Source organism: Petromyzon marinus, unplaced genomic scaffold (assembly GCF_048934315.1).
Source record: "Petromyzon marinus isolate PM22_M1 ecotype Great Lakes invasive population unplaced genomic scaffold, UKy_Petmar_22M1.pri1.0 PM_Scaffold_458, whole genome shotgun sequence".
Lineage (NCBI taxonomy): Eukaryota > Metazoa > Chordata > Hyperoartia > Petromyzontiformes > Petromyzontidae > Petromyzon > Petromyzon marinus.
Genome location: NW_027423455.1, coordinates 31,708 through 59,509, shown reverse-complemented (window position 1 = coordinate 59,509; position 27,802 = coordinate 31,708). Strand labels below are relative to the sequence as shown.

At 57.2% G+C, this 27,802-nt stretch overlaps 1 protein-coding gene across 1 annotated transcript; it reads left to right on the top strand.

Moving 5' to 3' along the window:
* The first annotated feature begins 665 nt into the window (after positions 1–665).
* On the top strand, positions 666–27,802 carry KIAA2013 (KIAA2013 ortholog). Its single transcript, XM_076064454.1, has 5 exons — positions 666–687; positions 1,555–2,758; positions 8,096–8,331; positions 14,267–14,583; positions 22,755–27,802. The coding sequence occupies exons 2-5, from the start codon at positions 1,572–1,574 to the stop codon at positions 23,508–23,510; spliced, it is 2,496 nt and encodes an 831-aa protein (XP_075920569.1). The 5' UTR covers positions 666–687; positions 1,555–1,571; the 3' UTR covers positions 23,511–27,802.

The following is a 27,802-nucleotide window of genomic DNA, read 5'->3' as shown; positions in this document are numbered from 1 at the left end:
AGACGCTGTGGTGAGGGTGAGGGAGAGGGAGACGCCGTGGTGAGGGTGAGGGAGACGCTGTGGTGAGGGTGAGGGAGACGCTGTGGTGAGGGTGAGGGAGACGCTGTGGTGAGGGAGACGCCGTGGTGAGGGTGAGGGAGACGCTGTGGTGAGGGTGAGGGAGACGTTGTGGTGAGGGTGAGGGAGACGCTGTGGTGAGGGTGAGGGAGACGTTGTGGTGAGGGTGAGGGAGACGCCGTGGTGAGGGTGAGGGAGACGCCGTGGTGAGGGTGAGGGAGACGCTGTGGTGAGGGTGAGGGAGACGCTGTGGTGAGGGTGAGGGTGAGGGAGACGCTGTGGTGAGGGTGAGGGAGACGTTGTGGTGAGGGTGAGGGAGACGCTGTGGTGAGGGTGAGGGAGACGTTGTGGTGAGGGTGAGGGAGACGCCGTGGTGAGAGTGAGGGAGACGCCGTGGTGAGGGTGAGGGAGAGGGAGACGCTGTGGTGAGGGTGAGGGAGACGCTGTGGTGAGGGTGAGGGAGACGCCGTGGTGAGGGTGAGGGAGAGGGAGACGCTGTGGTGAGGGTGAGGGAGACGCTGTGGTGAGGGTGAGGGAGACGCTGTGGTGAGGGTGAGGGAGACGCTGTGGTGAGGGTGAGGCTGTGGTGAGGGTGATGGAGACGCTGTGGTGAGGGTGAGGGAGACAAAGGTGAGGAGACACCGTGGTGAGGGAGACGCTGTGGTGAGGGAGACGCTGTGGTGAGGGTGATGGAGACGCTGTGGTGAGGGTGAGGGTGAGGAGACGCTGTGGTGAGGGTGAGGGTGAGGGAGACGCCGTGGTGAGGGTGAGGCTGTGGTGAGGGTGAGGGTGAGGGAGACGCCGTGGTGAGGGTGACGCTGTGGTGAGGGTGAGGGAGACGCTGTGGTGAGGGTGAGGGAGACGCTGTGGTGAGGGTGAGGGAGACGCTGTGGTGAGGGTGAGGGAGACGTGGTGAGGGTGAGGGAGACGCCGTGGTGAGGGTGAGGGAGACGTGGTGAGGGTGAGGGAGACGCCGTGGTGAGGGTGAGGGAGACGTGGTGAGGGTGAGGGAGACGCCGTGGTGAGGGTGAGGGAGACGCTGTGGTGAGGGTGAGGGTGAGGTAGACACCGTGGTGAGGGTGAGGGAGACGCTGTGGTGAGGGTGAGGGTGAGGTAGACGCCGTGGTGAGGGTGAGGGAGACGCTGTGGTGAGGGTGAGGCTGTGGTGAGGGTGATGGAGACGCTGTGGTGAGGGTGAGGCTGTGGTGAGGGTGAGGGAGACGCTGTGGTGAGGGTGAGGGTGAGGGAGATGCTGTGGTGAGGGTGAGGGAGACGCCGTGGTGAGGGTGAGGGAGACGCTGTGGTGAGGGTGAGGGAGACGCCGTGGTGAGGGTGAGGGAGACGCCGTGGTGAGGGTGAGGGAGACGCCGTGGTGAGGGTGAGGGAGACGCCGTGGTGAGGGTGAGGGAGACTCACTCACCCACCCACCCACTCACCCACCCATCCATCCACCCTCTCACTCACCCCCCCACCCCACCCACCCACCCACCCCGCCAGCCTCCGCCTCCCCACCGATGTTGGCCTCCCTGCGGCCCCCGCCGTGTCTCCACTGCTCGCGACGCCTCTTCGCCGCCGTTGTGCTCCTCGCCGCCTTCCTGTGGCTCATCTCCGGCGGCGGAGGACGCCGCCGCCCTCCCGGCACCGTCGTCACCGGCGCCGGTGACGCCGGTGCCGGCGAGCGGGACCCCTTGGCCGCCCCCTGGGACCCGGCCGACCCGGTGGCGCAGCACCGCCGCCTCCTCATCCTCCTCGCGACCCCCGGCTGGCACGCCGCCGGCCTCACCGGCGACGCCGGCATCACCGGCGGCGTCACCGGCGCCAGGCCGCCGTCGCCGCCGTCGCCGTGCGTCGCCGACGCCGTGCTGCGAGCCGCCGGGCCTCAGCTGCGGACGCTGGACGCCGTCGCGACCTTCGGGGCCCTCGCCCTGACGGGCAACGGCCGCGTGGCCGTGGACGCCCGCGGCAACCGCCTGCTGGTCTGGCCGCCCCCCGCCTCGGCCTCCTCCTCCTCGGCCTCCCCCTCGGCCTCCTCCTCGGCCTCCGTTGCCGCGCCGCTGGACTCCGCCTTCTCCCCGCTGCTGACGGTGCCCGGCCGCCCGCCGGCGACGCGCGTTTCCCTGGTCCGCTTCGGCCACGGCTACGTCACGGACGTGAGCTGCGAGGCCCGGCCCAGCGGCAGTGGGCCGGCGTCGGCGTCGGCGGTGTCGGTGGTGAGCGACGTGGCGGCCCTCCGGGGGACGGGGGCCGCCGGCGACGGCCGCGTCGTCCTGCAGAGGGTGACGGTCGCCAACGGCGGGGCCGCGCCCGTCGGCCTGGCCCTTCGCAGGCCGCCCAGCCCCGGGTACCGGGCGCTGGGCGACGCTCCGGCGGACGCGGAGGTCTGGGCCGGCGTCGCGAGGATCCCCCCGGACGACGAGGAGGAGGAGGAGGAGGAGGAGGAGGGGCGGGAGGAGGTGGGGCGGGAGGAGGGTGGGGGGGTGAAGAGGGGCGACGAGGTGGGTGGAAGGGGGGGAGGAGGAGCGGCGGACGCGGCCGGTAAAACGAGGAAGAGGGCGGGCGGACGAGGTGGTGGTGGACGAGGTGGTGGACGTGGACGAGGTGGTGGTGGTGGACGAGGTGGAGGTGACGCGGCGGAGAAGAGAGGGGTCCTGGTGGTGGTGGCCGTGACGCGGGTGGCGGACACGGTGACCGTGGCAGCGGGGTGAGGGTGGTGGTGGTGAGGGTGGTGGTGAGGGTGGTGGTGAGGGTGGTGGCGCTGTGTGTACGGTGCTGTGTGTGTGTGTGTGAGACGCTGTGTGTGTGACGCAAAACAACCCCCTACCTCCTCGCGGTGCCAGACGGGCAACTCGGTCGTGGACAGTGCTGTGGGGGGAGGTCCAATTCCGATTGGCTCCTCCCCTCATGGCGTCTGTGTCCACCACAGTGGCTAAACGGGGGCTCTGGACGGGTGCGAGAGGCTGGTAACCCCTCCACCTTCAAATTACCACTAAACCACGATTTAAGTATATAACTAATAAGCTTGTGCCGGAGGCCCCGGGGGGCCAGGCGTCTATGACGTCTCCTGGCCAAACCCCAATTGGCGGAGCCAGGAGATTGAATCTCTACCCTCGGGGCTCCTCCAGAAACAACGAAAAACCACTATGGGTGGCCACGTGGAATGTTCGAATGCTCACTGCAGAGGAGAGGCTGCCACTCCTCTGTCGGGAGCTGGACCGGTACCGCCTGGATCTATGCGGCATTCAGGAGGTCCGGTGGACCGGCTCTGGCTCCTGCCACCATGAGGGGTGGACAGTCCTCTACTCGGGGCAGCAGACTGCCAAACAACAGGGTGTGGGTCTTCTTTTGAACAAAAGAATGAAGGGGGCGTGGGAGCGTGGCGGTGAGGTGTGGGAAGCTGTAAGCCCCAGGCTACTTTGGGCTCGCCTTCCCATCAACCGGAGGCGAGGAATGGTGGTCGTGGTTACTTATGCCCCCACCGAAGATGAACATCTGTGGAGGGATGCAAGCAAAGCCGATGAGTCAGATGCCTTCTATGACCTCCTGTCACAGGTGCTGGCTAAAGTGGCCCCTCGGGATAGAGTCATCATGTTGGGTGACTTCAATGCCCGAGTTGGTCATGATACTGGCACCTGGTCTGGAGTGATTGGAGGGCATGGGCCAGATCAGCTCAATAACAACGGTAGGAGGCTGCTAGATTTTTGTGCAGCCCATGGGCTTGTAATTACCAACACGCTGTTCCGGCATCGGCGCACAACATCATGGATGCATGCCGGGTCCAAGCAAGAACATCTGCTGGACTACATAGGTACGGACCAGCGGATGCGAGCCCATGTCCTTGACACCAGGACCTACCGTGGAGCTGATTTGCCCTCTGACCATCGACTAGTCATCTGTAAGATGCACCTGCCATTCTTCCACTCCGGTGGTGGGTGTACACCCAGGACCCCATTCCAACCTAAAGTGGCCTGGTCTCAGTTATCTGATGAAAGTTGCAAGCGAGAATTTCATCATCGCTTGCGGCTGGGATTGGCATCGTCCCCGACTCCTCCTGATGTCGAGGGTAAATGGGCGAGGTTTAGGACTGTGACTCATGCAGTTGCAATGGCTGCTTTGGGTACGCGGTCCAGACCTCCCCAGAGACCCTGGCTGACAGAAGAGGTGTTCAGGATGGTTGAGAAAAAGCGACAGGCCCACTGTAATCGGCTACAGAATCCCACGTCAGAGAATGAGAGGAGGCTTACCGCAGCCTTCGCTCGGAGGTTCGGAGAGCCGTGAGGCGCTGCAAGGATGGGTGGTGGTCGCGGGTTGCTGAGGAGATGGAGTCTGCCTCAGTAGCCCGTGATCATAAATCTCTATTTAACTCCATCAAAAAAGTAATCTGCAGCGCCACACCTATTACCATCATTAGGGGAAAAAGCGGTGATCCAATCTCCGACCCCCAGGAACAGGTTTGCAGATTTGCTGAGCATTTCTGTGAGGTCCTGGGGGAGGGAAAATCCCTCAGCCAGGAAAATATCGTGGCACAAAGTGAGGATGACCCTGCTGAGGCTGCGGTGCCTCAAATATTGGAAGAAGTCACCCCCTGTGAGTGGCTGGCTGAGGCGCCATCTGCTGAGGAAGTATTGAAGGCGATCCGGAGTCTGAGACCAGGAAAGGCAGCGGGCAGAGATGATCTCCCAAGCGAAATGCTGAGGTAGGGCAGCGTTTGTGCACAGACTGCCCTCATGACATCATAACAACAGTCTGGACCACTGGATGGGTTCCGCAGGATTGGAAGGATGCCCTGGTGATCCCCCTTTTTAAGAAGGGGGACCGCACAGACTGTAACACCTACAGAGGCATCTCACTCCTCAGTGTGCCGGGAAAGGTCCTGGCAAGGATTATTCAACATCGCCTTGCCAGGCACACTGAGGAGAGGCTTGCAGAGCCCCAATGCGGTTTCAGGAAAGGGCGGTCCTGCACAGATGCCATATTTTCTGTCCCTCTGCTACAGCAGAGGTGTAGGGAATTCCAACAAGACCTACATATCTGCTTTATTGACCTGGTCAAGGCCTATGATACCATCAGTAGACCTGGGCTCTGGGTAGTTCTTTGTGCTTTTGGAGTACCTGACCCTCTGCTCACGATCATTAAGGACCTTCATGATGGTGAGCGGGCCCGGGTAAAACTAGGTGGCCGGGAGTCAGAGCCATTCCCTGTACACCTTGGGGTGCGACAGGGATGTCCTCTGGCTCCCACATTATTTAACATCTATTTTGACCACGTAGTTCGTGAAGCCTTCAATAGCTGTACCGGGGGAATCTCCATATGGTACAGATATAATGGGAGGCTGATCGATGCCCGGGTGCGGTCAAGGGATGGCTCCCTATTGCTCAACCACGTTATGTATGCTGATGATTTGTTAATAGCTGCTCATTTAGAGGAGGAGTTGGAGACTCTGCTGCTGAGACTGGAGCTTGCCACTAAGAGGTGGGGCCTTACCATCAGCCCCACCAAAACTAAGCACCTGCCTGGGGTATTTTGTATCATCGGACACTCCACCCCCACAACTCCCAATCGGTGATGGGGCAGTTGTAGAGAGAGTGGAGAGTTTCCCATACCTGGGCAGTGTGCTTATGACTGGCTCCAGTTTAACAGCAGAGGTCTCACTCCGAATCAGTCGAGCGGCAATATCTTTTCATCGGCTGCGTAACGCTGTGTGGAAGCTACCTGGTCTATCGCTCCGCACTAAGCTTCAGGTCTTCTCGGCCAGTCATTCCCTCCCTTCTCTACGCTTGCGAAACGTGGAACCCCCTAATGGAACATCTTCGCCGGTTAGAAACATTTAGGCTGGCCTGCCTACGATCCATCCTGGGTTTAAACAGACTGGATTGTGTGAGGACCTCACAAATCCTTGAAAGATCTGGGCAAGGTCCCATCGGTGAGCTCCTCCGGCGGGGAAGGCTGTGATGGCTGGGTCATGTAGCCCGCATGGCCAGCCACCGCATGCCGAAACAGCTTTTGTTCGGCCGGATCGAGGGGGCTAAGCGGGCGCGGCACGGGCTAGAGAAAAGATGGAGTGACGTGGTACAGGAGGACGTGGAGCTGAGTGGACTTGCCGATGACCGGTACCAGCGGTGTCAAGATCGGCCTCTGTGGAGGAGGCTCATGAAGGACGCTACTGGGCAGCTGGAGGCAGTCACCCTCCAACAACAACGGAGGGCGGAGGAGCGACGCTCAGAACAACGAGCGGAGCGCCGGGTGGCTAAAGCACAGCAGGTTGGCACAGTAGGGGGCACAGGTGGTGCATCAGCCAGTCATCTCAGTCAGTCGACCCGTGGCACCTGCTGGGTCTGCCCCGTGACCTCCTGCCAGCGGGCGTTCGACACTTCACGTGGCCTCAGGGTGCACATAGCCTGGCACAAGCGTCGTGGTGACGTCACCCCCACATAGTGGCGAATGGCGGTTGTTGTTGTTGTGTGACACTGTGTGTACACTGTGTGTGTGACACTGTGTGACACTGTGTGTGTGTACACTGTGTGTGTGTGTGTGTACACTGTGTGTGTGACGCTGTGTGTGTGATGCTGTGTGTGTGTACACTGTGTGTACACTGTGTGACGCTGTGTGTATGACGCTGTGTGTGTGACGCTGTGTGTGTACACTGTGTGTGTGTGTACACTGTGTGTGTGTGTGTGTGTACACTGTGTGTGTGTGTGTGTACACTGTGTGTGTGTATACTGTGTGTACACTGTGTGTGTGTGTATACTGTGTGTACACTGTGTGTGTGTGTATACTGTGTGTACACTGTGTGTGTGTACACTGTGTGTGTACACTGTGTGTGTGTACACTGTGTGTGTACACTGTGTGTGTGTGTGTACACTGTGTGTGTGTACACTGTGTGTGTGTACACTGTGTGTGTGTACACTGTGTGTACACTGTGTGTGTGTACACTGTGTGTACACTGTGTGTGTGTACACTGTGTGTGTACACTGTGTGTGTGTACACTGTGTGTGTGTGTACACTGTGTGTGTGTGTACACTGTGTGTGTGTACACTGTGTGTGTACACTGTGTGTGTGTACACTGTGTGTGTGTACACTGTGTGTGTGTACACTGTGTGTGTGTGTACACTGTGTGTGTGTGTACACTGTGTGTGTGTACACTGTGTGTGTGTACACTGTGTGTGTACACTGTGTGTGTGTGTACACTGTGTGTGTGTACACTGTGTGTGTGTACACTGTGTGTGTACACTGTGTGTGTGTGTACACTGTGTGTGTGTACACTGTGTGTGTGTGTGTACACTGTGTGTGTGTACACTGTGTGTGTGTACACTGTGTGTGTACACTGTGTGTGTGTACACTGTGTGTGTGTACACTGTGTGTGTACACTGTGTGTGTGTACACTGTGTGTGTGTACACTGTGTGTGTGTACACTGTGTGTGTACACTGTGTGTGTGTACACTGTGTGTGTACACTGTGTGTGTGTACACTGTGTGTGTGTACACTGTGTGTGTGTACACTGTGTGTGTACACTGTGTGTGTACACTGTGTGTGTGTACACTGTGTGTGTACACTGTGTGTGTGTACACTGTGTGTGTGTACACTGTGTGTGTGTACACTGTGTGTGTGTACACTGTGTGTGTGTACACTGTGTGTGTGTACACTGTGTGTGTGTGTGTACACTGTGTGTGTGTGTGTACACTGTGTGTGTGTACACTGTGTGTGTGTGTGTACACTGTGTGTGTGTACACTGTGTGTGTGTGTGTACACTGTGTGTGTGTACACTGTGTGTGTGTGTACACTGTGTGTGTGTGTGTGTGTACACTGTGTGTGTGTACACTGTGTGTGTGTACACTGTGTGTGTGTACACTGTGTGTGTGTACACTGTGTGTACACTGTGTGTACACTGTGTGTGTGTACACTGTGTGTGTGTACACTGTGTGTGTACACTGTGTGTGTGTGTGTACACTGTGTGTGTGTACACTGTGTGTGTGTACACTGTGTGTGTGTACACTGTGTGTACACTGTGTGTACACTGTGTGTGTGTGTGTGTACACTGCAGCGGCGAGGTGGTCCTCGCGGCGCTCCTCTCCGTGCAGGTCTCCGGCCCCCTTCCCATGGATGCGGCCGCGGCCGCGCTTGGGGGGGGCCGCAGCTCCGGCGGGGGGGGGCCGGGGGGGCCGCTGGTGGCCTCGCTGAGGGAGGCGGCCCTGCTGGAGCTGAGAGGCGCCGCTCGGCTTGGGCACGCGGCCCTCATGGCGGGCCACACGGCGGCCTGGGAGGAACTCTACAAGGCCGGTGGGCGTACACACACAGACACACACACACGTACACACACAGTGTACACACCTACACTCACACGTACACAGACACACGCGCACGTACACACACCTACACACACACACACGTACACACCTACACACACACGTACACACACACGTACACACGCACACACACACGTACACAGACACACACACACACACGTACACACACACGTACACACACACGTACACACCTACACACACACATACACAGACACACATGCACACACATACACACACACGTACACACCTACACTCACACGTACACACGCACACACACACACGTACACACACGCACGCACACACACACACGTACACACCTACACACACACGTACACACGCACACACACGCACGTACACACACACGTACACACGCACACACACACACGTACACACACACGTACACACACACGTACACACACACACACACACGTACACACACAGTGTACACACACCTACACACCTACACACGTACACACCTACACACACACGTACACACACATACACACCTACACACACACATACACAGACACACATGCACACACGTACACACACACACACGCACACACACACACACCTACACACACACGTGTACACACGTACACACACACGTACACACACACACGTACACACACACACACACGTATACACACACACGTACACACACACACACGTACACACACACGTACACAGACACACACACGTACACACACGCACGTACACACACACACGTACACACGTACACACACGCACATACACACACGTACACACGCACACACGTACACACACACGTACACACACACACACGCGTACACACACACGCGTACACACACGCACACGTACACAGACACATACACACGTACACACACACATACACGCACACACACACGTACACAGACACACACACGTACACAGACACACACACACGTACACACCACACACGTACACACACACACACACGTACACACACACACGTACACAGACACACACGTACACACACGTACACACACACACGTACACAGACACACACGTACACACACGCACGCACACACACACACACGTACACACGCACACACGTACACACACACACACACGCACACACGTACACACACACACACGTACACACACACAGTGTACACACACGTACACACCTACACACGTACATACCTACACACACACGTACACGGACACACACGCACACACGCACACACGTACACACACACGTACACACCTACACACACATACACACCTACACACACACGTACACAGACACACACGCACACACCTACACACACGTACACACACACACACACACGTACACAGACACACGCACACACACGCATACACGTACAACAACAACCGCCATTCGCCACTAAGTGGCGGTGACGTCACCACGACGCTTGTGCCAGGCTATGTGCACCCTGAGGCCACGTGAAGTGTCGAACGCCCGCTGGCAGGAGGTCACGGGGCAGACCCAGGTGCCACGGGTCGACTGACTGAGATGACTGGCTGATGCACCACCTGTGCCCCCTACTGTGCCAACCTGCTGTGCTTTAGCCACCCGGCGCTCCGCTCGCTGTTGTGAGCGTCGCTCCTCCGCCCTCCGTTGTTGTTGGAGGGCGACTGCCTCCAACTGCCCAGTAGCATCCTTCACGAGCCTTCTCCACAGAGGCCGATCTTGACACCGCTGGTACCAGTCATCGGCAAGTCCACTCAGCTCCACGTCCTCCTGTACCACATCACTCCATCTCTTCTCTAGCCCGTGCCGTGCCCGCTTAGCCCCCTCAATCCGGCCAAACAAAAGCTGTTTCGGCATGCGGTGGCTGGGCATGCGGGCTACATGACCCAGCCATCGCAGCCTTGCCTGCCGGAGGAGCTCACCGATGGGACCCTGCCCAGATCTTTCAAGGATTTGTGAGCTCCTCACACAATCCAGTCTGGTTAAACCCAGGATGGATCGTAGGCAGGCCAGCCTAAATGTTTCTAACCGGCGAAGATGTTCCATTAGGGGGGTCCACGTTTCGCAAGCGTAGAGAAGGGAGGGAATGACCGTGGCCGAGAAGACCTGAAGCTTAGTGCGGAGCGACAGACCAGGTAGCTTCCACACATGGGAAACTCTCCACTCTCTCCACAACTGCCCCATCACCGATTGGGAGTTGTGGGGGTGGAGTGTCGGATGGTACAAAATACCCAGGCAGGTGCTTAGTTTTGGTGGGGCTGATGGTAAGGCCCCACCTCTTAGTGGCACGCTCCAGTCTCAGCAGCAGCGTCTCCAACTCCTCCTCTGACTGAGCAGCTATTACCAAGTCATCAGCATACATAACGTGGTTGAGCAATAGGGAGCCATCCCTTGACCGCACCCGGGCATCGATTAGCCTCCCATTATATCTGTACCATATGGAGATTCCCCCGGTACAGCTATTGAAGGCTTCACGAACTACGTGGTCAAAATAGATGTTAAATAATGTGGGAGCCAGAGGACATCCCTGTCGCACCCCAAGGTGTACAGGGAATGGCTCTGACTCCCGGCCACGTAGTTTTACCCGGGCCCGCTCACCATCATGAAGGTCCTTAATGATCGTGAGCAGAGGGTCAGGTACTCCAAAAGCACGAAGAACGACCCAAAGCCCAGGCCTACTGATGGTATCATAGGCCTTGACCAGGTCAATAAAGCAGAGATGTAGGTCTTGTTGGAATTCCCTACACCTCTGCTGTAGCAGACGGACTGAAAATATGGCATCTGTGCAGGACCGCCCTTTCCTGAAACCGCATTGGGGCTCCGCAAGCCTCTCCTCAGCGTGCCTGGCAAGGCGATGCTGAATAATCCTTGCCAGGACCTTTCCCGGCACACTGAGGAGTGAGATGCCCCTGTAGTTGTTACAGTCTGTGCGGTCCCCCTTCTTAAAAAGGGGGACCACCAGGGCATCCTTCCAATCCTGCGGAACCCGTCCAGTGGTCCAGACTGTTGTTATGATGTCATATAGGGCAGTCTGTGCACAAACGCCACCCTCCCTCAGCATTTCGCTTGGGAGATCATCTCTGCCCGCTGCCTTTCCTGGTCTCAGACTCCGGATCGCCTTCACGTACACACACGTACACAAACACGCACGCACACGTACACACGCACATGTACACACACACACAGTGTACACACACGTACACACACACACACAACAACAACAACCGCCATTCGCCACTAAGTGGCGGTGACGTCACCACGACGCTTGTGCCAGGCTATGTGCACCTTGAGGCCACGTGAAGTGTCGAACGCCCGCTAGCAGGAGGTCACGGGGCAGACCCAGGTGCCACGGGTCGACTGACTGAGATGACTGGCTGATGCACCACCTGTGCCCCCTACTGTGCCAACCTGCTGTGCTTTAGCCACCCGGCGCTCCGCTCGTTGTTGTGAGCGTCGCTCTTCCGCCCTCCGTTGTTGTTGGAGGGCGACTACCTCCAACTGCCCAGTAGCATCCTTCACGAGCCTCCTCCACAGAGGTCGATCTTGACACCGCTGGTACCAGTCATCGGCAAGTCCACTCAGCTCCACGTCCTCCCGTACCACATCACTCCATCTCTTCTCTAGCCCGTGCCACGCCCGCTTAGCCCCCTCAATCCGGTCGAACAAAAGCTGTTTCAGCATGCGGTGGCTGGGCATGCGGGCTACATGACCCAGCCATCGCAGCCTTGCCCACCGTAGGAGCTCACCGATGGGACCTTGCCCAGATCTTTCAAGGATTTGTGAGTTCCTCACACAATCCAGTCTGGTTAAAACCAGGATGGATCGTAGGCAGGCCAGCCTAAATGTTTCTAACCGGCGAAGATGTTCCATTAGGGGGGTCCACGTTTCGCAAGCGTAGAGAAGAGAGGGAATGACCGTGGCCGAGAAGACCTGAAGCTTAGTGCGGAGCGACAGACCAGGTAGCTTCCACACAGCGTTACGCAACCGATGAAAAGATATTGCCGCTCGACTGATTCGGAGTGAGACCTCTGCTGTTAAACTGGAGCCAGTCATAAGCACACTGCCCAGGTATGGGAAACTCTCCACTCTCTCCACAACTGCCCCATCACCGATTGGGAGTTGTGGGGGTGGAGTGTCCGATGGTACAAAATACCCAGGCAGGTGCTTAGTTTTGGTGGGGCTGATGGTAAGTCCCCATCTCTGTGTGTGTATGTGTGTGTGTACACGTACACACACACATACACACACACACACACGGATACCTGGGTGACCTTTGTGAGTAACCTTCCACCCCCCTCCTCTATCCCCCCCTCCCTCCCCCTGCCCCCCCTCTACCCCCTCTACCCCTCTCTACCCCCCCTCTACCCCCCCTCTACCCCCTCCATCCCCCCCTCTACCCCCCCTCTACCCCCTCCACCCCCCCCTCTACCCCCCTCTACCCCCCCTCTACCCCCTCTACCCCCCCTCTACCCCCTCCACCCCCCCCTCTACCCCCTCTCTACCCCCCTCTACCCCCCTCTACCCCCCTCTCTACCCCCCCTCTACCCCCTCTAACCCCCCTCTCTACCCCCTCTCTACCCCCTCTACCCCCTCTCTACCCCTCTCTACCCCCTCTCTACCCCCTCTACCCCCTCTAACCCCCTCTCTACCCCCTCTCTACCCCCTCTACCCCCTCTCTACCCCTCTCTACCCCCCTCTACCCCCTCTACCCCCTCTCTACCCCCTCTCTACCCCCCCTCTACCCCCTCTACCCCCTCTCTACCCCCTCTACCCCCTCTAACCCCCCCTCTACCCCTCTCTACCCCCCTCTACCCCCCTCTACCCCCCCACTCTACCCCCTCTACCCCCCTCTACCCCCCCTCTACCCCCCCTCCACCCCCCTCTACCCCCTCTACCCCCTCTCTACCCCCTCTACCCCCCCTCTACCCCCTCCACCCCCCCCTCTCTACCCCCTCTCTACCCCCCCTCTACCCCCCTCTACCCCCTCTACCCCCCCACCCCCCCTCTCTACCCCTCTCTACCCCCTCTCTACCCCCCTCTCTACCCCCTCTACCCCCTCTCTACCCCCTCTCTACCCCCTCTCTACCCCCTCTACCCCCTCTAACCCCCCCTCTACCCCTCTCTACCCCCCTCTACCCCCCTCTACCCCCCCTCTCTACCCCCTCTACCCCCCTCTACCCCCCCTCTACCCCCCCTCCACCCCCCTCTACCCCCCTCTACCCCCTCTCTACCCCCTCTACCCCCCCTCTACCCCCTCCACCCCCCCCTCTCTACCCCCTCTCTACCCCCCCTCTACCCCCCTCTACCCCCCTCTACCCCCCTCTACCCCCCTCTACCCCCTCTACCCCCCCCACCCCCCTCTCTACCCCTCTCTACCCCCTCTCTACCCCCTCTACCCCCTCTCTACCCCCTCTCTACCCCCTCTACCCCCCTCTACCCCCTCTCTACCCCCTCTCTACCCCTCTCTACCCCTCTCTACCCCCTCTACCCCCTCTCTACCCCCTCTCTACCCCCTCTACCCCCCCTCTACCCCCTCTACCCCCCTCTCTACCCCACTCTACCCCCTCTCTACCCCCCTCTCTACCCCCTTTACCCCCTCTCTACCCCCTCTACCCCCCCCTCTACCCCTCTACCCCCCTCCACCCCCCCTCTCTACCCCTCTCTACCCCCCCCCTCTACCTCACCTCTACCCCCTCTACCCCCCTCTACCCCCTCTACCCCCCTCTACCCCCCCTCTACCCCCTCTACCCCCCCCCATCCACCCCCCCCTCTACCCCCTCTACCCCCCCCACCCCCCCTCTCTACCCCCTCTCTACCCCCTCTCTACCCCTCTCTACCCCCCCTCTCTACCCCCTCTCTACCCCTCTCTACCCCCCCTCTCTACCCCTCTCTACCCCTCTCTACCCCACCCCCCCTACCCCTCTACCCCTCTACCCCTCCCCCCCCCCCCAAGGCATCGAGGTGGAGGAGGTGTACGAGGAGTCTCCGTCTCCGCTGGCCGTCAACGCGACCCTCCACTCGCTCCTCTCGGCCACGCCCCTCGCGCCCCCGGGCGGCGGAGGGGGCCGGCCCCCCCCCGCGGGGGGCCTCGCCCTCCCCGGGGACGGCGGGGGGGGCCCCTGTTTCGGGGGCCACCCCAGCATGGCGGCCCGGGCCCTGTGGCCTCCCGCGGGCCCGGCCAACATGGCCGCCTTCCGGAGTCTCGTGCGGCTGTGGACGCTGACCCTGAGGAAGCGAGGATGCAGTGGGCTCCTGGATAGGGGGGCACAGGTGACTGAGTGGGTGACTGAGTGACTGAGTGACTGGGTGAGTGACTGAGTGACTGAGTGACTGAGTGAGTGACTGAGTGACTGAGTGACTGACTGAGTGACTGACTGAGTGACTGAGTGACTGAGTGAGTGACTGACTGAGTGACTGAGTGACTGAGTGAGTGACTGAGTGAGTGACTGAGTGACTGAGTGACTGAGTGAGTGACTGAGTGACTGAGTGAGTGACTGAGTGACTGAGTGAGTGAGTGACTGACTGAGTGAGTGACTGAGTGACTGACTGAGTGACTAAGTGAGTGACTGAGTGACTGAGAGTCTCGTGCGGCTGTGGACGCTGACCCTGAGGAAGCGAGGATGCAGCGGGCTCCTGGATAGGGGGGCACAGGTGACTGAGTGGGTGACTGAGTGGGTGACTGTGTGGGTGACTGAGTGACTGAGTGACTGAGTGAGTGACTGAGTGAGTGGGTGGCTGAGTGGGTGACTGACTGACTGAGTGGGTGACTGAGTGACTGAGTGGGTGACTGAGTGACTGAGTGGATGACTGAGTGACTGACTGAGTGACTGACTGAGTGACTGACTGAGTGACTGAGTGGGTGACTGAGTGACTGACTGAGTGACTGAGTGGGTGACTGACTGACTGAGTGACTGAGTGGGTGACTGAGTGGGTGACTGTGTGGGTGACTGTGTGGGTGACTGAGTGACTGACTGAGTGAGTGACTGAGTGACTGAGTGATTGAGTGAGTGACTGAGTGACTGACTGAGTGAGTGACTGAGTTACTGAGTGAGTGACTGAGTGAGTGACTGAGTGACTGAGTGACTGAGTGAGTGACTGAGTGAGTGACTGAGTGACTGAGTGACTGAGTGGGTGACTGACTGACTGAGTGACTGAGAGTCTCGTGCGGCTGTGGACGCTGACCCTGAGGAAGCGAGGATGCAGTGGGCTCCTGGATAGGGGGGCACAGATGACTGAGTGGGTGGCTGAGTGGGTGACTGAGTGGGTGACTGTGTGGGTGACTGTGTGGGTGACTGAGTAAGTGACTGAGTGGGTGACTGACTGAGTGACTGAGTGAGTGACTGAGTGAGTGCGTGAGTGGGTGACTGAGTGGGTGACTGAGTGGATGACTGAGTGACTGAGTGAGTGACTGAGTGGGTGACTGATTGACTGAGTGACTGAGTAAGTGACTGACTGACTGAGTGACTGACTGACTGACTGAGTGACTGACTGAGAGTCTCGTGCGGCTGTGGACGCTGACCCTGAGGAAGCGAGGATGCAGCGGGCTCCTGGATAGGGGGGCACAGGTGACTGAGTGGGTGGCTGAGTGAGTGACTGAGTGACTGAGTGGGTGACTGACTGACTGAGTGACTGAGTGGGTGACTGAGTGGGTGACTGTGTGGGTGACTGTGTGGGTGACTGAGTGACTGACTGAGTGAGTGACTGAGTGACTGAGTGATTGAGTGAGTGACTGACTGAGTGAGTGACTGAGTGACTGAGTGACTGACTGAGTGACTGAGTGAGAGACTGAGTGAGTGACTGAGTGACTGAGAGTCTCGTGCGGCTGTGGACGCTGACCCTGAGGAAGCGAAGATGCAGCGGGCTCTTGGATAGGGGGGCACAGGTGACTGAGTGGGTGGCTGAGTGGGTGACTGAGTGACTGACTGAGTGAGTGACTGAGTGGGTGACTGACTGAGTGACTGAGTGACTGAGTGGGTGACTTAGTAGGTGACTGAGTGACTGAATGACTGAGTGAGTGACTGAGTGACTGACTGAGTGACTGAGTGAGTGACTGAGTGACTGAGTGACTGAGAGTCTCGTGCGGCTGTGGACGCTGACCCTGAGGAAGCGAGGATGCAGCGGGCTCCTGGATAGGGGGGCACAGGTGACTGAGTGGGTGACTTAGTGACTGACTGAGTGACTGAGTGGGTGACTGAGTGACTGAGTGGGTGACTGAGTGGGTGACTGAGTGGGTGACTGAGTGAGTGAGTGACTGAGTGAGTGACTGAGTGAGTGACTGAGTGAGTGACTGACTGAGTGAGTGATTGACTGACTGAGTGAGTGACTGACTGAGTGACTGAGTGACTGAGTGAGTGACTGAGTGGGTGACTGAGTGAGTGACTGAGTGGGTGACTGAGTGAGTGACTGACTGAGTGAGTGACTGACTGAGTGGGTGACTGAGTGACTGAGTGGATGACTGAGTGACTAACTGAGTGACTGAGTGACTGACTGGCTAAGTGACTGAGTAAGTGACTGAGTGACTGAGAGTCTCGTGCGGCTGTGGACGCTGACCCTCAGGAAGCGAGGATGCAGCGGGCTCCTGGATAGGGGGGCACAGGTGACTGAGTGGGTGACTGAGTGAGTGAGTGAGTGACTGACTGAGTGAGTGACTGAGTGACTGAGTGGGTGACTGAGTGAGTGAGTGAGTGACTGACTGAGCGACTGAGTGAATGACTGACTGAGTGACTGAGTGAGTGAGTGACTGACTGAGTGACTGAGTGACTGAGTGACTGAGTGGGTGACTGAGTGGGTGACTGAGTGACTGAGTGAGTGACTGAGTGACTGAGTGTGTGGGTGACTGAGTGACTGACTGAGTGACTGAGTGGGTGACTGAGTGAGTGACTGACTGAGTGAGTGACTGAGTGAGTGACTGTCTGAGTGAGTGACTGAGTGAGTGTCTGAGTGACTGAGTGAGTCTCCGAGTGAGTGACTGAATGAGTGAGTCTCCGTGTGAGTGACTGAGTGACTGAGTGAGCGACTGAGCGAGTGACTGAGTGAGTCTCCGAGTGACTGTCTGAGTGAGTGAGTGTCTGTGTGAGTGAGTGTCTGAGTGAGTGAGTGACTGAGTGACTGACTGAGTGAGTGACTGACTGAGTGACTGACTGAGTGTCTGAGTGACTGACTGAGTGACTGACTGAGTGACTGACTGAGTGACTGACTGAGTGAGTGACTGAGTGAGTGAGTGGGTGACTTAGTGGGTGACTGAGTGACTGAATGACTGAGTGGGTGACTGAGTGACTGAGTGACTGACTGAGTGACTGACTGAGTGACTGACTGAGTGACTGAGTGACTGACTGAGTGACTGAGTGGGTGACTGAGTGAGTGACTGAGTGACTGACTGAGTGGGTGACTGAGTGACTGAGTGATTGACTGTGTGGGTGACTGAGTGACTGAGTGGGTGACTGGGTGACTGAGTGGGTGACTGAGTGGGTGACTGAGTTACTGAGTGACTGAGTGGGTGACTGAGTGACTGAGTGAGTGACTGAGTGATTGAGTGGGTGACTGAGTGACTGAGTGATTGACTGACTGAGTGAGTGACTGAGTGAGCGACTGACTGAGTGACTGACTGAGTGAGTGACTAGTGGTTGACTGAGTGGCTAAGTGAGTGACTGAGTGACTGAGTGACTGACTGAGTGACTGACTGAGTGACTGAGTGAGTGACTGAGTGACTTACTGAGTGACTGAGTGAGTGACTGAGTGAGCGTCTGACTGAGTGACTGACTGAGTGAGTGACTAGTGGTTGACTGAGTGACTAAGTGAGTGACTGAGTGACTGAGAGTCTCGTGCGGCTGTGGACGCTGACCCTCAGGAAGCGTGGATGCAGCGGGCTCCTGGATAGGGGGGCACAGATGACTGAGTGAGTGACTTAGTGACTGACTGAGTGACTGAGTGACTGAGTGGGTGACTGAGTGGGTGACTGACTGAGTGACTGAGTGACTGAATGAGTGAGTGACTGAGTGACTGAGTGTGTGACTGAGTAACTGACTGAGTGAGTGACTGAGTGACTGACTGAGCGACTGAGTGACTGAGTGACTGAGTGAGTGACTGAGTGAGTGAGTGACTGACTGAGTGAGTGACTGACTGAGTGACTGAGTGAGTGACTGAGTGACTGAGTGGGTGACTGAGTGACTGACTGAGTGAGTGAGTGACTGACTGAGCGACTGAGTGAGTGAGTGACTGACTGAGTGACTGAGTGACTGAGTGAGTGAATGACTGACTGAGTGACTGAGTGACTGAGTGACTGAGTGGATGACTGACTGAGTGACTGAGTGACTGAATGAGTGAGTGAGTGAGTGACTGAGTGACTGAGTGCGTGACTGAGTGACTGACTGAGTGAGTGACTGAGTGACTGACTGAGCGACTGAGTGACTGAGTGACTGAGTGAGTGACTGAGTGAGTGAGTGACTGAATGAGTGAGTGACTGACTGAGTGACTGAGTGAGTGACTGAGTGACTGAGTGGGTGACTGAGTGACTGAGTGACTGACTGAGTGAGTGAGTGAGTGACTGACTGAGCGACTGAGTGAGTGAGTGACTGACTGAGTGACTGAGTGAGTGAGTGACTGAGTGGGTGACTGAGTGAGTGACTGATTGGGTGACTGAGTGACTGAGTGAGTGACTGAGTGACTGAGTGTGTGGGTGACTGAGTGACTGACTGAGTGACTGAGTGGGTGACTGAGTGAGTGACTGAGTGAGTGAGTGACTGAGTGAGTGACTGAGTGACTGAGTGACTGAGTGGATGACTGACTGAGTGACTGAGTGACTGAATGAGTGAGTGAGTGACTGAGTGCGTGACTGAGTGACTGACTGAGTGAGTGACTGAGTGACTGACTGAGCGACTGAGTGACTGAGTGACTGAGTGAGTGACTGAGTGAGTGAGTGACTGAGTGAGTGACTGACTGAGTGACTGAGTGAGTGACTGAGTGACTGAGTGACTGAGTGGGTGACTGAGTGGGTGACTGAGTGACTGAGTGAGTGACTGAGTGACTGAGTGTGTGGGTGACTGAGTGACTGACTGAGTGACTGAGTGGGTGACTGAGTGAGTGACTGACTGAGTGAGTGAGTGAGTGAGTGACTGTCTGAGTGAGTGACTGAGTGAGTGTCTGAGTGACTGAGTGAGTCTCCGAGTGAGTGACTGAATGAGTGAGTCTCCGTGTGAGTGACTGAGTGACTGAGTGAGCGACTGAGCGAGTGACTGAGTGAGTCTCCGAGTGACTGTCTGAGTGAGTGAGTGTCTGAGTGAGTGAGTGTCTGAGTGAGTGAGTGACTGAGTGACTGACTGAGTGAGTGACTGACTGAGTGACTGACTGAGTGTCTGAGTGACTGACTGAGTGACTGACTGAGTGACTGACTGAGTGACTGACTGAGTGAGTGACTGAGTGAGTGACTGAGTGACTGAGTGGGTGACTTAGGGGGGACTGAGTGACTGAATGACTGAGTGGGTGACTGAGTGACTGACTGAGTGACTGACTGAGTGACTGACTGAGTGACTGAGTGGGTGACTGAGTGAGTGACTGAGTGACTGACTGAGTGGGTGACTGAGTGACTGAGTGATTGACTGTGTGGGTGACTGAGTGACTGAGTGGGTGACTGGGTGACTGAGTGGGTGACTGAGTGGGTGACTGAGTTACTGAGTGACTGAGTGGGTGACTGAGTGACTGAGTGAGTGACTGAGTGATTGAGTGGGTGACTGAGTGACTGAGTGATTGACTGACTGAGTGAGTGACTGAGTGAGCGACTGACTGAATGACTGACTGAGTGAGTGACTGAGTGACTGAGTGAGTGACTGACTGAGTGACTGAGTGACTGAGTGGGTGACTGAGTGAGTGACTAGTGGTTGACTGAGTGGCTAAGTGAGTGACTGAGTGACTGAGTGACTGACTGAGTGACTGACTGAGTGACTGAGTGAGTGACTGAGTGACTTACTGAGTGACTAAGTGAATGACTGAGTGACTGAGAGTCTCGTGCGGCTGTGGACGCTGACCCTCAGGAAGCGTGGATGCAGCGGGCTCCTGGATAGGGGGGCACAGATGACTGAGTGAGTGACTTAGTGACTGACTGAGTGACTGAGTGACTGAGTGGGTGACTGAGTGGGTGACTGACTGAGTGACTGAGTGACTGAGTGACTGAATGAGTGAGTGACTGAGTGACTGAGTGACTGAGTGACTGAGTGACTGACTGAGTGAGTGACTGAGTGACTGACTGAGCGACTGAGTGACTGAGTGAGTGACTGAGTGAGTGAGTGACTGAGTGAGTGACTGACTGAGTGACTGAGTGAGTGACTGAGTGAGTGACTGAGTGGGTGACTGAGTGACTGACTGAGTGAGTGAGTGACTGACTGAGCGACTGAGTGAGTGAGTGAGTGACTGAGTGAGTGAGTGACTGACTGAGTGACTGAGTGACTGAGTGACTGAGTGGATGACTGACTGAGTGACTGAGTGACTGAATGAGTGAGTGAGTGACTGAGTGACTGAGTGCGTGACTGAGTGACTGACTGAGTGAGTGACTGAGTGACTGACTGAGCGACTGAGTGACTGAGTGACTGAGTGAGTGACTGAGTGAGTGAGTGACTGAGTGAGTGAGTGACTGATTGAGTGACTGAGTGAGTGACTGAGTGACTGAGTGGGTGACTGAGTGACTGAGTGACTGACTGAGTGAGTGAGTGAGTGACTGACTGAGCGACTGAGTGAGTGAGTGACTGACTGAGTGACTGAGTGAGTGAGTGACTGACTGAGTGACTGAGTGACTGAGTGGGTGACTGAGTGAGTGACTGATTGGGTGACTGAGTGACTGAGTGAGTGACTGAGTGACTGAGTGTGTGGGTGACTGAGTGACTGACTGAGTGACTGAGTGGGTGACTGAGTGAGTGACTGACTGAGTGAGTGACTGAGTGAGTGACTGTCTGAGTGAGTGACTGAGTGTCTGAGTGACTGAGTGACTGAGTGGGTGACTGAGTGGGTGACTGAGTGCCTGACTGAGTGACTGAGTGACTGAGTGAGTGACTGAGTGAGTGACTGAGTGGGTGACTGAGTGACTGACTGAGTGGGTGACTGAGTGAGTGAGTGACTGAGTGAGTGACTGAGTGGGTGACTGTGGTGGGTGTCTGACTGACTGAGTGACTGACTGAGTGACTGACTGACTCAGTGACTGACTGAGTGACTGAGTGGGTGACTGACTGCCTGAGTGACTGACTGAGTGGGTGACTGACTGACTGACTGAGTGACTGACTGAGTGACTGACTTAGTGCCTGAGTGGGTGACTGACTGACTGAGTGACTGAGTAGTGTGATTGACTGAGTGACTGAGTGGGTGACTGACTGACTGTCTGAGTGTCTGTCTGAGTGACTGACTGAGTGACTGAGTGACTGACTGACTGAGTGACTGAGTGACTGTGTGACTGTGTGACTGAGTGAGTGACTGAGTGAGTGACTGAGTGAGTGAGTGAGTGTCTTAGTGAGTGACTGAGTGTCTGAGTGAGTGACTGAGTGTCTGAGTGACTGAGTGAGTGACTGACTGTCTGAGTGACTGACTGTCTGTCTGACTGTCTGACTGACTGACTGTCTGACTGACTGACTGTCTGACTGTCTGAGTGACTGACTGTCTGTCTGACTGACTGACTGACTGTCTGACTGACTGACTGTCTGACTGACTGACTGTCTGACTGACTGTCTGACTGTCTGACTGACTGACTGACTGTCTGACTGACTGACTGACTGTCTGACTGACTGACTGTCTGACTAACTGACTGTCTGACGGACTGACTGACTGTCTGACTAACTGACTGACTGTCTGACTGACTGTCTGACTGACTGTCTGACTGACTGTCTGACTGACTGACTGACTGTCTGACTGACTGACTGTCTGACTGACTGACTGTCTGACTAACTGACTGACTGACTGTCTGACTGACTGACTGACTGTCTGACTGACTGACTGTCTGACTGACTGACTGACTGTCTGACTGACTGACTGTCTGACTGTCTGACTGACTGACTGTCTGACTGACTGAGTGACTGACTGACTGAATGTCTGACTGACTGACTGAGTGACTGACTGACTGTCTGACTGACTAACTGAGTGACTGACTAACTGAGTGACTGACTGAGTGACTGACTGACTGTCTGAGTGACTGACTGACTGAGTGACTGACTGAATGAGTGACTGACTGACTGAGTGACTGACTGACTGAGTGACTGAGTGACTGACTGACTGAGTGACTGACTGACTGACTGAGTGACTGACTGACGGCTCACCAGTCGGCGGTTCGGCCACAGAACATCGCCCCACCCACTCAGTCAGAACATCCGCGACTGCCACACCCGCTGCTGAAATCTCTCCCCCCACCTCCCCCCCACCACTCCCCCCCACCACTTCCCCCCACCACCACCACCACCCACCACCACCAGGGCTTGCTGCAGGCGGTGGTGCTGAGCTTCGCCGGCGTCCAGCACGCCGAGCTCCACCTGCAGCTGGGCGCCGACCCGGCGCTCCTGCACAATGGCTTCCTCCTGCGGGGCATTCGCGTCGGAGACGCCACGCTCCGCCTGGCTGTGAGACGCCACAACCACATCAACAACAACAACCACAACCACAACAACATCAACAACGACAACAACAATAATAACAACAACCACGACAACAACAACGACGACCACGACAACAACCGCCGGTCGTCCACGGCGGGTTCCGCCGGCCACGGCCACGGCCTCGCCGACGGAGAACCGACGATCCACCTGTGGGCGAAGCCGGCGTCGGCGTCGGCGTCGGCGGCTAACGCCGGGCGGCTCTACGCCTGCCCCGCCGGCTGCCCCGGCGAGCCGCTGCCGGTGCCGTGGGGCCCGCCGCTGGTTCTGCCGGCGCGGGTGACGGCGCCGCTGACGGCGTTCCTGTACGTGTCCGGCGACGCCGGCCATCTCCGGGAGCTCGCCGGCTCCCTCCACATCAGCTCGGTGGAGGGGCACGCCGAGCACATGGCGAGGGCCGCGGCCGCGGCGGCCGCGGCCCGGCACCGGCGGTTGCCGCCGGCGTTCTGGGCCGGCGTGGCGTCGTCCATCGCCCTGTTCCACCTCTTCCTGTTCCGGCTCGTCTACAACGAGTACTGTGGTGGTGGAGGTGGAGGCGGTGGAGGCGGTGGTGGCGGTGCGGGGAAGTCGCGGGCCTAGCTGTGCGGTGGTGGTGGTGGCAATGATAGCGGTGGTGGTGGTGGTGGTAGTGGTGGCGGTGATGGTGATGATGGTGGTAGTGGTGGCGGTTGCGGTGGTGGTGGTGGCGGTGGTGGCGGTGCAGGCTATGATAGCGGTGGTGGTGGTGGTGGTGGTAGTGGTGGCGGTGATGGTGGTGATGGTGGTAGTGGTGGCGGTGGCGGTGGTGGTGGTGGCGGTGGTGGCGGTGCAGGCTATGATAGTGGTGGTGGTGGTGATGATGAGTCTGCTGTTGTGTGGTGCTGTAGTCTAGGGGGACACCCCCAGTGACAGCTGTCCCTGTGTGCGAGTCTGCTGTGTGGTGCTGTAGCCTAGGGGACACCCCCAGTGACAGCTGTCCCTGTGTGTGAGTCTGCTGCTGCTGTGTGGTGCTGTAGCCTAGGGGGCACCCCCAGTGACAGCTGTCTCTGTGTGTGAGTCTGTAGCCTAGGGGACACCCCCAGTGACAGCTGTCCCTGTGTGTGAGTCTGTAGCCTAGGGGACACCCCCAGTGACAGCTGTCCCTGTGTGTGAGTGTCTGTAGCCTAGGGGACACCCCCAGTGACAGCTGTCCCTGTGTGTGAGTCTGTAGCCTAGGGGACACCCCCAGTGACAGCTGTCCCTGTGTGTGAGTCTGTAGCCTAGGGGACACCCCCAGTGACAGCTGTCCCTGTGTGTGAGGCTGCTGCGGCTGTGTGGTGCTGTAGCCTAGGGGGGCACCCCCAGCGGCAGCTGTCCCTGTGTGCGAGGCTGCTGCTGCTGTGTGGTCCCAGCTGAGTAATTATTTGTGTAATTTGTTTTGTTTAATATGGAAAATGTGACCGGTGTACAGGTGTGTGAAAGTGTGTGGGTGGGTGTGTGGGTGTGTGGGTGGATGTGTGGGTGGGTGTGAGTGGTGTGAGCGTGTGTGGGTGGGTGTGGGTGGGTGGGTGTGTGTGAGCGTGTGAGTGTGTGTGGGAGTGGTGTGTGTGTGTGTGAGTGTGTGTGTGTGAATGGGTGTGTGAGTGGGTGTGTGTGTGAGTGGCTGTGTGTGTGTGAGGGTGTGAGTGTGTGTGAGAGTGGTGTGTGTGTGAGTGTGTGTGTGAGTGGTGTGTGTGTGTGTGTGAGTGTGTGTGAGTGTGTGTGTGAGTGGTGTGTGTGTGAGTGGTGTGTGTGTATGTGAGTGTGTGAGTGTGTGTGTGAGTGTGTATGTGTCTGTGTGTATGTGAGTGTGTGTGTGTCTGTGTGTCTGTGTGTGTGAGTGTGTGTGAGTGTGTGTATGTGTGAGTGTGTGTGTCTGTGTGTGTGTGTCTGTGTGTGTGAGTGAGTGTGTGTGTGGAGCGGTGTAGTAGTGATCACCGCCACGCTGCGCTACGAACCTGGCGACCCAGGTTCAATTCCCACTCGCGTCAAACACCACCAGTGACGATTATCTGAACCGGTCCTGGGCCTCCCCTAGGTCGACTCAGCCTCAAATGAGTACCTGGTGTAGCGGTGGTTGTGGTGGTGGTGTAGTAAACATCGCTAGCACTGGGGGAGACAAAGGCGGCCGGGCGTGGCGGTGCTGGGCCACCCACCCCCCTCGTGTGCCACAGTGCCGGTAGCCTTCATAGGCGCTGATCGCCAACACAGCACTTGCCCCTTCAGCCTGTTGCAGGCTACACGGGGGACATTTGTCTTTGTGTTTGAGAGTGTACATACGGATGGGTTTACGGTGTGTGAACAGTCACGTGGTAGGGGTGTGTGTGTGTGTGTACAGACATTGGGTATTGTGTGTACACACATTGGTACACGTATACATACATATAGTAGGGTACAAACTGTGAGAATACGGAGCTCTGTGCACGTCTATGGGTGTCTGCATGATGAGTGTGTGGTGAGTCTGTGGGTCTCTGTGTGGTGAGTCTATGGGTCTCTGTGTGGTGAGTCTGTGGGTCTCTGTGTGGTGAGTCTGTGGGTCTCTGTGTGGTGAGTCTGTGGGTCTCTGTGTGGTGAGTCTGTGGGTCTCTGTGTGGTGAGCCTGTTGGTCTCTTTGTGGTGAGTCTGTGGGTCTCTGTGTGGTGAGTCTGTGGGTCTCTGTGTGGTGAGTCTGTGGGTCTCTGTGTGGTGAGTCTGTGGGTCTCTGTGTGTGGTGAGTTTGTGGGTCTCTGTGTGAATCTATGGGTCTCTGTGTGGTGAATCTGTGGGTCTCTGTGTGTGGTGAGTCTGTGGGTCTCTGTGTGAATCTATGGGTCTCTGTGTGGTGAGTCTGTGGGTCTCTGTGTGAGTCTATGGGTCTCTGTATGGTGAGTCTGTGGGTCTCTGTGTGGTGAGTCTGTGGGTCTCTGTGTGGTGAGTCTGTGGGTCTCTGTGTGGTTTGTCTGTGGGTCTCTGTGTGGTGAGTCTGTGGGTCTCTGTGTGATGAGTCTGTGGGTCTCTGTGTGGTGAGTCTATGGGTCTCTGTATGGTGAGTCTATGGTTCTCTGTGTGTGGTGAGTCTGTGGGTCTCTGTGTGGTGAGTCTATGGGTCTCTGTGTTGTGAATCTGTGGGTCTCTGTGTGAGTCTATGGGTCTCTGTATGGTGAGTCTGTGAGTCTGTGTGGTGATTCTGTGAGTCTCTGCGTGGTGAGTCTGTGGGTCTCTGTGTGTGGTGAGTCTGTGGGTCTCTGTGTGGTGAGTCTATGGGTCTCTGTGTGAATCTATGGGTCTCTGTGTGGTGAGTCTGTGGGTCTCTGTGTGAGTCTATGGGTCTCTGTATGGTGAGTCTGTGGGTCTCTGTGTGGTGAGTCTGTGGGTCTCTGTGTGGTGAGTCTGTGGGTCTCTGTGTGGTGAGTCTGTGGGTCTCTGTGTGATGAGTCTGTGGGTCTCTGTGTGGTGAGTCTATGGGTCTCTGTATGGTGAGTCTATGGTTCTCTGTGTGTGGTGAGTCTGTGGGTCTCTGTGTGGTGAGTCTGTGGGTCTCTGTGTTGTGAATCTGTGGGTCTCTGTGTGAGTCTATGGGTCTCTGTATGGTGAGTCTGTGAGTCTGTGTGGTGATTCTGTGAGTCTCTGCGTGGTGAGTCTGTGGGTCTCTGCGTGGTGAGTCTGTCGGTCTCTGTGTGTGGTGAGTCTGTGGGTCTCTGTGTGATGAGTCAGTGGGTCTCTGTGTGGTGAGTCTGTGGGTCTCTGTGTGGTGAATCTGTGGGTCTCTGTGTGGTGAGTCTGTGAGTCTCTGTGTGATGAGTCTATGGGTCTCTGTGTGGTGAGTCTGTGGGTCTCTGTGTGATGAGTCTGTGGGTCTCTGTGTGGTGAGTCTGTGGGTCTCTGTGTGGTGAGTCTGTGGGTCTCTGTGTGGTGAGTCTGTGGGTCTCTGTGTGATGAGTCTATGGGTCTCTGTGTGGTGAGTCTGTGGGTCTCTGTGTGAGTCTATGGGTCTCTGTGTGTGGTGAGTCTGTGGGTCTCTGTGTGATGAGTCTATGGGTCTCTATGTGTGGTGAGTCTGGCGCGATGTCCGACGTTCCGGTCCACACCCTGGGGCCTCCCACAGGAGCCCGCTGCCCCCCGTTCTTTCGCGGCAAGTGCTGTTAGTAGCGAGCGGGCTCCATGAATCATCATCATCTGCAGCAGCAACGCCTACGAAGGCCCACAAGGGCCAGGCACTTGCCCCTACTGTGTAGTGTAGGCTACACGCGGGTGGCTGGACCTTTGTCTTTGTACCGGGAGGTGGCCGTCTGACGCAACCAGTTGCACGCGGTTGCGCGCGACTTTCATTACCGATTTGCGGAAGTCTCACTGCAACCAGTTGCAAGCGGCTGCCCGCGGTTGCACGTGACTCGAGAAAACTAATATGTGGACGTGGACCGCAACCAGTTGCACGCGGTTGCATTTGACTTCAGTTACTAATAAGCGGAGGTCTGCTGCAACCAGTTGCAAGCGGTTGCGCGCGACTTTCATTACCGATATGCGGAAGTTTACTGCAACCAGTTGCAAGCGCGCGTTGACCGACCGGTTGAGTGTAAATAGTTGGGTCCAGTTGTTCAACTTGGTTGCACGCAACTACAGTCGCAACAGATTGCATGCACGTGAAACCCGGTGTTTTTATTGGTTGAGATTTACTGCACTCTGGTTGGCCGAGGTTTCTCCTTTTCTGATTGGCTGAGGATTCATGGTCCGTGATTGGCTGGGGGATTCCCGGTCTGTGATTGGCTGAGGATTCCCGGGCTGTGGTTGGTCCTTGGTCTCAGACGTGTTCTGGTCTCTGATTGGTTGGTGGGGAAGGGGGGGGTTGCTGTGTTGTGATTGGACAATAAATTAACCTCTCTCTCGAGGCCACGTGA

Excerpts from the sequence above, each read along its gene's own strand:
- KIAA2013 (XM_076064454.1), top strand. The coding sequence starts at position 1,572 with ATGTTGGCCTCCCTGCGGCCCCCGCCGTGTCTCCACTGCTCGCGACGC. Across the intron at positions 8,332-14,266 it reads GGAGGAACTCTACAAGGCCG|GCATCGAGGTGGAGGAGGTG; the intron begins GTGGGCGTACAC and ends CCCCCCCCCAAG. Across the intron at positions 14,584-22,754 it reads TCCTGGATAGGGGGGCACAG|GGCTTGCTGCAGGCGGTGGT; the intron begins GTGACTGAGTGG and ends CACCACCACCAG.